At 41.5% G+C, this 13,067-nt stretch overlaps 1 protein-coding gene across 1 annotated transcript in view; it reads left to right on the forward strand.

Annotated features, from left to right (window-relative positions):
• The first annotated feature begins 7,557 nt into the window (after nucleotides 1-7,557).
• The window catches only part of LOC120019942 (probable G-protein coupled receptor 158), a 151,665-nt gene continuing 146,155 nt past the window's right edge, over nucleotides 7,558-13,067 (forward strand). Inside the window, exon 1 of the mRNA XM_038963352.1 lies at nucleotides 7,558-8,276. Within this exon, the coding sequence (XP_038819280.1) occupies nucleotides 7,558-8,276 (719 nt within the window). The remainder of the gene's footprint in view (nucleotides 8,277-13,067) is intronic.

Here is a 13,067-nt window from a genome sequence, read left to right on the forward strand (position 1 = left end):
CCGGTGGGGAGGAGCAGGAGTAGACGTGACATTTTCCAACAGTCTTGAAGGAGTTCCAACATATGCTGTGCATTTGTTGGCTACTTTTCCTTCACTCTGCGGTCCAACTCATCCCAAACCATCTCATTTGGGCTGAGGTCGGGTGATTGTGGAGGCCAGGTCATCTGATGCAGCACTCCATTACTCTCCTTCTTGGTCAAATAGTCCTTTCACAGCCTGGAGGTGTGTTGGGTCATTGTTCTGTTGAAAAACAAATGATAGTCCCACTAAGCACAAACCAGATGGGATGGTGTACACTGCAGAATGCTGTGGTAGCCATGCTGGTTAAGTGTGCCTTGAATTCTAAATAAATCACAGACAGTATCACTAGCAAAGCACCATCACACCTCCTCCTCCGTGCGTCATGGTGGGAACTACACATGCAGAGATCATCCGTTCACCTACTCTGTGTCTCACAAAGACACGGCGGTTGGAAGCAAAAATCTCAAATTCTGACTCACCAGACCCAAAGGACAGATTTCCACCGGTCTAATGTCCATTGCTCGTGTTTCTTGGCCCAAGCAAGTCTCTTCTTCTGATTGGTGTCCTTTAGTAGTGGTTTCATAGTTTTGATGTCTTCACTATTGTGTCCAAACGTTTGACTGGTACATTATACATATACATTTTCAGGAAGAACAAATGCTTTCAGTGTAAACTTAAATGACTGAAACCATACATAAAGTAGGTAGAAAGATAATGGACCTATATAATTTATATATATATATATATATACCGTTTGCATATATATAAACTGGATGTAAAGTGAAGATGCTGGAGGAAACAGGTACAAAAGTATATATATCCACAGTAAAATGAGTCCTATATCGACATAACCTGAAAGGCCGCTCAGCAAGGAAGAAGCCACTGCTCCAAAACTTCCATAAAAAAGCCAGACTACCATTTGCAACTGCACATGGGGACAAAGATCGTACTTTTTGGAGAAATGTCCTCTAGTCTGATGAAACAAAAATAGAACTGTTTGGCCAAAATGACCATCATTATGTTTGGAGGAAAAAGGGGGACGCTTGCAAGCCGAATAGGGGGAGGCTTGCAAGCCACGAGGGTGGCAGCATCATGTTGTGAGGGTGCTTTGCTGCAGGAGGGACTGGTGCACTTCCCAAAATAGATGGCATCATGAGGGAGAAAAATTATGTGGATATATTGAAACAACATCTCAAGACATCAGTCAGGAAGTTAAAGCTTGGTCGCAAATGGGTCTTCCAAATGGACAATGACCCCAAGCAACCTTCCAAAGTTGTGGCAAAATGGCTTAAGGACAACAAGGTCAAGGTATTGGAGTGGCCGTCACAAAGCCCTGACCTCAATCCCATAGAACATTTGTGGGCAGAACTGAAAAGTGTGTGCGAACAAGGAGGCCTGCAAACCCAACTTATTGTGGGAAGCTTGTGGAAGGCTACCCAAAATGTTTTACCCAAGTTAAACAATTTAAAGGCAATGCTACAAAATACTAATTGAGTGTATGTAAACTTCTGACCCACTCGGAATGTGATGAAAGAAATAAAAGCTGAAATAAATCATTCTCTCTACTATTATTCTGACATTTATAATTCTTAAAATAATGTGGTGATCCTAACTGGCCTAAAACAGGGAATTTTTACTAGGATTAAATGTCAGGAATTGTGCAAAAACTGAGTTTAAATGTATTTGGCTAAGGTATATGTAATCTTCCGACTTCAACTGTATATATATTTTTATAATAGAAAATGTGGAAACTATCTAGCTTCTAATTGGCTCATTCATCCCCTGTAACTATTTCCCAGGTCGTTGCTGTAAATGAGAATGTTTTCTCAGTCAATTTACCTGGTAAATTAAGGGTAAAATAAATAAATAACAATCAGCAAAATAAAAGCTTGGCAGGGAGATTAGAACATTCCAGAAACAATGAATTTAGCAGTATTGATTTTGTTATTATGTTTGAGCATTAAAACACAGCATTAGCCATGGCAAAATGCATAGAATTTGCTTTAAACTGCAACCTTTTGTCTCATTTAAAAAATATATATATTTAGTCTCAGTTTTAAATCTAATTTCCTGCAATTCTATGCATTTTGCTATGTAGAATCGCATGAAATTAGCTTTAAAACCGCAACATTTTCTCTCGGCTCCACGGCAAAATGTGTAGAATTTCAGGAAATTAGCTTTCAAACTGCAAAAATGTCTATCGGCTCCATGGAGAAAATTGTGAAATTGTCTTAAAAAACGCAAAAATTCTGCTTCGCTGACAGCCCGACCGGGCCCATGCCACACCCCAGGCCATGTTCACCACCTAAGCCCCCTTTTGATCAAGAAAAAACCTGAATATAGAATCATATTCATTCATTCATATTCATCTAATACATTAAATTAGCATCTGCTTGATTCCTTGATAGCGTATGACTCAAGTAAAAATGAATTGGGATGTGCCTCCTCTTAAAACGACATGTACAATCTCAATGAGATTAATGAATGTAAATAAAAATATACATTATTATGAAGTAAATGTTCAGAAGTCCTACAGAACAATGCTCCAATTCTGATCAAAACTCCTCTTGCTCTCTTGTCTAAATAACAGATGGAAAGGATTGTTGATACCCTCTATAGATATTTCTGTCAGTAAATAACATCGGCTCACACACTTCCCAGCTCTTTTAATCAAGCCCCTGCAGTTGGACTGGACATAGTGATTGATCACTGTTGGGGGCCTGCTTTGACCGTACCCACCAAAATGAATGTTTGAGAATGTTTACTACAATACTTTGAATTTTATATTCCTGGCTATCTGTGTATGTCCCTTCCTACTTCACAAATGTGATATACAGTACTTATGTATTTTGGTCAACTGGACTGTTGATAAAATAAAATATATATGCATATATATGCGCTAGATAAAAAATATTCCTAATAAGTAGACCATCTAGACCAGGAATCATCAACTAGATTCAGCCACAGATCAAATGTTTCTTGAGCGGATGGTCAGGGGGGCTGGAACATACAGGGCCTTCGGAAAGTATTCAGACCCCTTCACTTTTTCCACTTTGTTACGTTACAGCCTTGTTCTAAAATGTATTGAATAAAAACAATCCTCTACACACAATTCCCCATAATGACATCACAATTCCCCATAACGACATCACAATTCCCCATAATGACATCACAATTCCCCATAATGACATCACAATTCCCCATAATGACAAAGCGAAAACACATTTTTGCAAATGTATTAAAAATAAAAAACTTAAATACCTTATTTACATAAGCAATAAGACCCTTTGCTATGAGTCTCAAAATTGAGCTCAAGTAAATCCTGTTTCCATTGATCATCCTTGAGATGTTTCTACAACTTGATTGGAGACCACCTGTGGTAAATTCAATTGGTTGGACATGATTTGGAAAGGCCCACACCTGTCTATATAAGATCCCACAGTTGACCGTGAATGTCAGAGCAAAAACTAAGCATTGACGTCGAAGGAATTGTCCGTAGAGCCCCAAGACAGGATTGTGTCAAGGCACAAAATATTTCTGCAGCATTGAAGGTCCCCAAGAACCAGTGGCCTCCATCATTCTTAAATGGAAGAAGTTTGGAACCACCACTACTCTTCCTAGAGCTGGCCGCCCGGCCAAACTGAGCAATCGGGGGAGAAGGGCCTTTGTCAGGGAGGTGACCAAGAACCCGATGGTCACTCTGATAGAGCTCTAGAATTCCCCTGTGGAGATGGGAGAACCTTCCAGAAGCACAACCATGTCTGCAGCACCCCACCAATCAGGCCTCTATGGTAGAGTGGCCAGACGGAAGCCACTCCTCAGTAAAAGGCACATGACAGCCCGCTTGGAGTTTGCCAAAAGGCAACTAAAGACTCTCAGACCACGAGAAACAAGATTCTCTGGTCTGATGAAACCAATATTCAACTCTTTGGCCTGAATGTCAAGCATCACGTCTGGAGGAAACCTGGCACCATCCCTACAGTGAAGCATGGGGGTGGCAGCATCATGCTGTGTTTTTTTTTTTCAGCGGCAGGGACTGGGAGACTAGTCAGGCTCGAGGCAAAGATCAACAGAGCAAAGTACAGAGAGATCCTTGATGAAAACCTGCTCCAGAGCACTCAGGACCTCAGACTGGGATGAAGGTTCATCTTCCAACAGGACAACGACCCTAAGCACACAGCCAAGACAATGCAGGAGTGGCTTTGGGACAAGTCTCTGAATGTCCTTGAGTGGCTAAGCCAGAGCCCGGACTTGAACCCGATCGAACATCTCAGGAGAGACCTGAAAATAGCAGTGCAACGCTCCCCATCCACGCTCCCCATCCAACCTAACAGAGCTTGAGAGGATCTGCAGAGAAGAATGGGAGAAACTCCCCAAATACAGGTGTGCCAAGCTTGTAGCGTCATACCCAAGAATACTCGAGGCTGTAATTGCTGCCGAAGGTGCTTCAATAAAGTACTGAGTAAAGGGTCTGAATACTTACGTAAATGTGACATTTCAGTTTATTTTTTATTTTTATAAACTAGCATACATTTCTAAAATGCTGTTTTTGCTTTGTCATTTTGGGGTTTTGTGTGCAGACTAATGACAATAAGGCTGTAACGTAACAAAATGTGGAAAAAATGAAGGGGTCTGAATACTTTCCGAAGGCACTGTAGATGTGCGTCATGTAGATGTGCGTCATTCTCAGTATGACGTTTCCTTTGCTGTAAAAGCTAGCTGTGCAATGTGTTTACAGCCCTACACCTTATCAATTCGAGGTTTATAATTAAAACAGTGTCTGTCTTTGACACCCAGTTGCTGCGGTGACGGTAATCCCCTCAAGTTAAAGAGGAATATCTCTATCTGCATAACCTCAACATTTTCTTCTCATAAGATCAAGTGATCGGGGCATGTTTCCACTACTGAAAAGACTGACTTACTGAAGCCGTTTAAAACTGCTTTTGAAATGGTGTTTGACTTGAATATTTCAATGACATATATTAATTACATTCAAACTTTGTTGAAAATGACCTTTCGTAGAATACAGGTCAGAGGCAGGTAGCTCCAGTAAGTCCTGTTCTTTCCAATGTTATTTCTATCATAAAAGGGAGTGTCTCTTTAGTCTGGTGGTTTAGGGCTGAGGTTTGTCTTTCTTATTCTTTGACATCAACATTGCAAAAGTATGTATTATGATTTATGAACACAGAACAGATATTAATTGCATACATTATGTAAAGATCCCATCTTCAGAGTTGCTCAGTGTATAATCAGGAGCACCCACTCCTTGGAGCGTAGGATTGCCTCACACTGCGTTGTGTAACTCACCCCAAATACTGCAGACCTAGCTGCCGCAATTACTTCTTCTAAAAACCAGCCGTGTCACAATCAGATGAAATCTGTTGTGAAGTTGTTTTGGGGGGGGGGGGGGGGGGCGGGGGGGATCTAAAGAATCCTTTGGGAACATAGCATCCCAAATGGAACCCTATTCCCTATATAGTGCACGTTTAAAAAAAAATATATTTAAAAAATGGGTTGGGGGGGGGGGTCAAAATAAGTGCACTTTGTAGGGAATAGGGTGCCATTTGGGACGCAAGCCAGAGAGTGAAGGTGAACGCTTTACTAGTAGCGCTGCTACTGCTGCTGTCAGGAAGGCCCCAGTCGTAAGGCATGTAGAAGAGGTACAAGACGGCCATGAAATATTCATCAGGCCATAAGAGGTTGTAGTGCTTACAGGAGAGGAAGATTAAATGGAGGGGGAGTTTGTATGCACTGAGAAATACTGTCAGTATAGAAATGAAATGGATAGATATGATATCACTAGGGTACAGCATGGCTACAGTAATCTGTGACTATAGGAGGATTTGGATAAAGGTGGTGAGAAACAAGAACGCTGACTTGTAGTCTGTACTGCAGTCAGCAGCATAGAAATGGAATGAATAGAACATAGAAACAAACAATCCCGACAAATTGGATGCTTTCTTTCAACAGTAATCTGAAATGATTACTGAAGTGATTCATTTTCAGTCCTTTGAAGATTTTTCTTTGCTCTGTGCTAATCATAACCAATTACCTTTATTAGTTCATTGTTATGCATTTCACTATGTTCTCCATTCTATCTGTCTCGGTGGAGCTGAACCTGGGACCAGTGCATTTGGGGCCTTTGCGGTCGTAACCTCTGTCACCATGGTAACAGCACGTAACCCCAGGTGGCAGGCAGCTCTCCTGGAACTGGCTCTTGATAAAGCCCACAACACAACGAGGCACAGCTGTATTTAGAAACACAGGCACACCCGTAGGGTACAGAGAAAGCATGACACTATAACATTTCAGTCATTTAGCAGACGCTGTCATCCAGACCGATTTACAGAAGTGAACGCATACATTTTCATACTAGTGGCCGTGGGAAAAGAACCCACAACCCTGGTGTTGCGTGCGCCATGCTCTACCAAATGAGCTACACGCTCATGCATTTTTCTCATTATTAACTAAAGATATGGGCTATGTTAAAACTGTGGGACATTAGGCTACTGGACAGTGACCATGGCAAATACAAAAATAATAGGGATTATTCCATCACCTACAAAAGCCCAATTAAAACCAGCAGCAGTCAAGCAGTCATGCATAAATCCGTCACTGTTCTTTCCCCTCCTCACGCGCTACTTTCAGAACCGGACAGCTCCCGGCAGCTCGCTCCACCCATATTATCCCACCTCTCAAAGACGATTGGCAGCAATAGCAGTCACACACGCCTGTCTACGGCTGCATTCACACAGGCAGCCCAAGTCTGATATTTTTTTTCACATCTAATTGGTGTTTTGACCAATTTCATCAGAAATTTTCACAGCAGATCTTTTTCAGAGCTGATCTGATTGGTCAAATTACCAATTAGTGGGAAAAATATCAGAATTGGGCTGCCTGTCTAAACGAAGCCAAAGACACCTCAGGTGCCCTATGCGATATTGGGAGTGATGGGATTTTGAAAGAAATTTGCTCCAGCCTCCCCTCTGTTTTCACTCTAATTCTACAGCCTGCACTAGGAGGGTTGATACTGGCGGCTTGAGTGTTAACTCGCCCATGTAAAGCGACCACCGGAGCTCACCGCTGCAATAACTAAACCTGTCTTGGCAGTAAGAGGATTGGCTGACGCTCGGTTGCAGAGCGTGAACGGCTGTTGAGGAAGCGTCTCTCTATCACGGACGAGCATGTGAGCAAGTAGCCTACAGCTTTTGATAGTATCGTTTAATGGCACCTTACGGTATTGAATTGGGATCATACTAATTCATCTCCTAGTAGGTGTCCATTAGGCTATCAATTTAGTCACTGCGCGCAAGTGGTTGGTTTCGGTTATGCTCAATGGAGAGCAAACTGATTCTTCACTCTGTCGGTAAAAGAAGTCACGGTATGGCTTTTTTTCTTATTCACCTGCTTCTGCAAATGGGATTCGTTTTCGGATCTAATTATGGGTATGTGGAATGGTCGGATAACGATAAAGACGCTGAAATACGATCGAAGAACCCCACTATGTACAGCACTCAAAATATCAACAAGGAATCGATGCACCATCCAACTTATTACCCAGGACCCTTCACGGAGCGCACCATTGTGGCGCACAAAATCGAAGAGGACCTGCCTAGGGTGGTAACAGCTTTCCTGCACACGGGAGACTCGTCGGCTCTTGAACAAGTCAACTGTTCTAGGAGGTATGAGTTGAGTAGCCTACGCGGTGGAACCAATGTGGCCTCATACTATTTTCTCCATAGCGTGCTGGACACCATGGCGCACGCAACCAACTTTCTGAACATGATTTTACAAGCCAACAGGTCAAGAGAGCACAGCCTTCGGAGGGATATTCACTGGTACCACGCACTGGTTCGGAGTATTCTCGAGGGGGACCCCAAAATTCACAGGGCAGTGGTTACATTCCATACTGATGCTCCGACGCCGGGTCCCCATCTTTTCCTTCAAGCGACAAGAACTGAAGGGGAAGTGGTTCTCCAGGACCTTTCCAACTCCGCTCACCACCATCTCAAGAACAGGAGCCCGGATTCTGAGTGGTTTAACGAGTTCAGGGACCGAAAAAAAACGTACATGCAGAGAAGGGCGTCGAGCCGAGACCCTGTAGCCACTCAAAATGGCTACATTCTCGACAAAAGTCAAATCAAGTGGTCTGCGCCTTACCTGGAATGCGAGCATGGGAATTTCGTACCGCACTGGCTACTCACCTTGTCTGCAGGGTTCTATGGGCTGAAGACAAATTCCGCGCCCGAGTTCAGGTGAGTAGCCTATAGACTAAGGGACCTGGCTGTGACTCATGACTGTTTGTTTGAAAGGAACACTTTTGGTTTACATTTGACACGTTTATCGAATCAAACATGTTATTGTAGACCTGTCTCAGTTGTTGAAGTCCTGACAGTGCGCTTCCCGCGCTTTGAATCAGGCCATGTGCGTGGAAAAGGGCCCAAATAAATCCCGTCAACACAAACAGTAGGATAAAGCTGCTTCGCCACAGCAAAGTTGTGTAGTTTATCGTACTGTATTTTGATATACATAAGTGACTTTAGAGCTATCCTCTAATCGGATGCGTATGGATAGTTGCCACAGACCTAGCTGTCTAAACTCAACTCCATTGTGAAGGAAGTTTCTGATGAACTTCACCAACGGAGAAGAGCAGAGACCAGACTTTGAGGAATTCAGCTCTGACTACATCGATTCGCACAAGGTCAATACTTTATTCTGAAATGTTTACCTTGTAGACTACCTATTTTTGTCCTCTATAGTTGCGTGCCTTTCTTTGTTTGCTGAAATCCATACTTTTTTAATAAACGTTAATTTAATAGGTTACAGCCACCGACTGTTTGCTCATTGACATTGTAGTTGCTCTGGCAACTCTGCCCAAATGCGCATGGAGCCCACCAACAATGAAACAGTCGATGGTTGTATTTGTTTATTATTAAAAATACTGTCCGTGATTAACCAACACTACTGTCCATCGAAAACAGCTCATGTCTATTGTATTCACACTGTAGGCCTCTACACTTCATTTTTGAGGAATGTGTTTGCTGTAAACAATAAATAAAAAATAAAATAAAACCTTTGCCTGCATGGTTCAAAAAAGCTGTGTTTGTTGCGTGAGTAGATCGGTGCATTAGGAAATACAACAAATATGTCACATTTCAAGGTGCAAGTGTGTACAAACATCTAGTTAGTCATGAATGAATTATAAAAGACCACTTTGAATTTCAAGTCCACTTTACTCCCACTTAAATGCGAGTGCTGTGTCTACACAATAATTCCAGCATGTTAGTTTGTCCCTGAGCTTTATTCATTTAGGCAAAACTACGTACTGTAAGTTTAGTCCGTTTTAGTCATGCCTTCAGCACACATGCAAGATCATCTCAAAGCTGTTGCCTGAGCTGATCCAAAAACAATTCTCAAGCCCATATCACTAAGCCAGGAGCTCTATTGTGGAGTGCTGCAGGTACAGCAACGTTTAGTTCTAAACAGGTGTACCGGATGTGAAATGGCTAGCTAGTTAGCGGTGGTGCGCGCTAATAGCCTTTCAATCGGTGACGTCACTTGCTCTGAGACCTTGAAGTAGTGGTTCCCCTTGCTCTGCAAGGGCCGCGGCCTTTGTGAATATCAGTGATTGGCTAAATTGCACATACCTGCTCTCCCAGGTATTTCATGTCCAGGGTTACCCACCCTTTGCTTTAGTCTCTTGTTGAAACCTCTTAACCGATCTGAAAGGTTTTGATAGGTCTCTGCAATGGGGTAAGATCTTCCATGGTGCTTGATCACACTTACCCAATCAAGTTTAGATCTGCGACGGAAGGGGATCAAACAGAGGCCCATCTGTAGGTCATTGGATTAGGGTTCAGCCTGAAAATACAAAAAGACCCCTGCTGTTGCAGACAGCTACTGTACGGTTCCGGTTTAGCAAAAAATCACGGCTATCAACCCTTTCTTTCTACTTGCGATTGGTATTTGATGTGTGTATTTCTGTAATTGCTGTAATTCAGTGCTCATCTGTAAAACAGACCGTAGTCTCAGTATGACTCCCTAATAAAATAATGGTTTAATCACAAATAATCAAATCCAGGTCATGCACAGAGGGAAGCATTATCGACCTTGGAGTTGCTTTTGAAGACATCGGATTTCAAGCCCAATATACTTTATTTTGTAAAGTTCACTTTGCTCTCTGACACCCGTTTAATGGAGGACATTGGTATTAAAAGCCATCAGTGAGATGACCTTTAATTGGCTGCAAAATTAACTGCTTCCACTGGTTTTTAAAGAGCTGGTTCCTGTTCAGAATTTCAGAATGTCCCGAGGGCGCATTAAAACTCATTTGACATTCCCACAAATGGATGTGGCATAGTTGTCTAGTGATTAGCAGCAGCATGACTTTTAGAATAGGCCTGTGGATTCAGTTTCACAACTATAGTTCAGACGTGTCAAAGATCTAAGAGAATCCCTCTGCACGGTCTCTCTCTCTTCCTTTTTAGGAGAGTTTTGTAGGCCAAATCTTTGGATGTACATCCCAAGCAATCTATTCACCCCAAGGATTAAATAAACCAAGAGAGACCAGGTTTTTTGTGAACCTAATCAAAATGTAAATGATTCCAGTGTGCTTTTGTGGAGGATATGCAGAATGAGAGCATTGGCTTTGAGGCCATTATCATAAACAGTCTGTTAAGCCTATGACATATTGGATGAGAGATCATCTAGTATAATGGCTGTTTGGTAATGGATTTGTTTGAATTAGACTGGTTACATGAATTTCATCTATTACTTGCTTGTAACAGATGACGTTCATATTCTGACTATCTCTGAAACTCACTTAGATAATACCTTTGATGATACAGTGGTAGCAATGCATGATTATAACATCTACCGAAAAGACAGAAATGCCAACAGAGGCGGTGTTGCGGTCTATATTCAGAACCACATTCCTGTGAAGCTTAGAGATGATCTAATGTTAAATACTGTTGAAGTAATATGGCTACAGGTTCATCTGCTTCACCTAAAGCCCATTCTTGTGGGAAGCTGCTATAGACCACCAAGTGCTAACAGTCAGTATCTGGATAATATGTGTGAAATGCTTGATAATGTATGTGATATCAACAGAGAAGTATATTTTCTGGGTGATTTAAATATTGACTGGCTATCATCAAGCTGCCCACTCAGGCAAAATCTTCAAACTGTAACCAGTGTCTGCAACCTGTATCCGGTTGTCAGTCAACCTACCAGGGTAGTTACAAACAGCACAGGAATTAAATCATCAACATGTATTGATCACATGTTTACTAACGCTGCAGATATTTGCTTTAAAGCAGTATCCAAATCCATAGGATGTAGTGATCACAATATAATAGCCATATCTAGGAAAACCAAAGTTCCAAATGCTGGGCCTAATATAGTGTATAAGAGGTCATACGATACGTTTTGTAGTGATTCATATGTACAGCACTTTGTGACATCAGCTGATGTAAGAAGGGCTTTATAAATAAATTTGATTGATTGATGATGTAAAGAATATTTGCCGGTCTGTGGTGTGTAATGAGGAGCAACCAGACACTGCACTTGATGCATTTATGAAACTACTTATTCCAGTTACTAATATGCACGCACACATTAAGAAAATGACTGTAAAAACTGTTAAATCCCCTTGGATTGATGAGGAATTGACAATTTTTTGAGAGGGATGGTTTTGGTTGAGAGGGATGAGGCAAAAGGTTTGGCAATTAAGTCTGGCAGCCCAACTGATTGGCAAACGTACTGCACATTTAGAAATCATGTGACTAAACTAAATAAAAATAAAAATAAACTACACTATGAAACAAAGATAAATTATATAAAGAATGATAGTAAGACGCTTTGGGGCACCTTATATGACCACTCGGCTCCTTCATTCATTGAATCAGATGGCTCATTCATCACAAAGCCCACTGATATTGCAAACTACTTTAATGACTTTTTCATTGGCAAGATTAGCAAACTTAGGGATGACATGCCAGCAACAAACGCTGACACTACACATCCAAGTATATCGGACCAAATTATGGAAGACAAGAATTGTACTTTTAAATTCCGTAAAGCCAGTGTGGAAGAGGTGAAAAAAAGTATTGTTGTCTATCAACAATGACAAGCCACCAGAGTCTGGCAATCTAGATGAAAAATTACAGAGGATAATAGCAGACGATATTGCCACTCCTATTTGCCACATCTTCAATTTAAGCCAACTAGAGAGCATGTGCCCTCAGGCCTGGAGGGAAGCTAAAGTCATTCCGCTACCCAAGAATAGAAAAGCCCCCTTTACTGGCTCAAATAGCCAACCAATCAGCCTGTTACCAACCCTTATTAAACTTCTGACCAGATACAATGCTATTTTACAATAAACAAATTGACAACAGAATTTCAGCACGCTTATAGGTAAGGACACTCAACAAGTACAGCACTTACACAAATGACTGATGATTGGCTGAGAGAAATTGATGATAAAATTGTGGGGGCTGTCTTGTTAGACTTCAATGCAGCATCTGACATTATTGATCATAGTCTGCTGCTGGAAAAATGTATGTGTTATGGCTTTACAGCCCCTGCTATAATGTGGATAAAGAGTTACTTGTCTAACAGAACACAGAGGGTGTTCTTTAATGGAAGCCTATCAAATATAATCCAGTTAGAATCAGGAATTCCACAGGGTAGCTGTTTAGGCCCTTTGCTTTTTTTCAATTTTTACTTACATGCCACTGACTTTGAGTAAAGCCAGAGTTTCTATGTATGCGGATGACTCAACACTATACACGTCACCTACTACAGCGACTGAAATTACTGCAACACTCAACAAAGAGCTACAGTTAGTTTCAGATTGGGTGGCAAGGAATAAGTTAGTTCTAAATATTTCTAAAACTAAAAGCATTGTATTTGGAACAAAACACTCACTAAACCCTAAACCTCAACTAAATCTTGTAATAAATAATGTGGAAATTGAGCAAGTTGAGATGACTAAACTGCTTGGAGTAACACTAGATTGTAAACTGTCATGGTAAAAACATATTGAT

The sequence above is a fragment of the Salvelinus namaycush genome, chromosome 25 (genome assembly GCF_016432855.1).
Source record: "Salvelinus namaycush isolate Seneca chromosome 25, SaNama_1.0, whole genome shotgun sequence".
Taxonomy (NCBI): domain Eukaryota; kingdom Metazoa; phylum Chordata; class Actinopteri; order Salmoniformes; family Salmonidae; genus Salvelinus; species Salvelinus namaycush.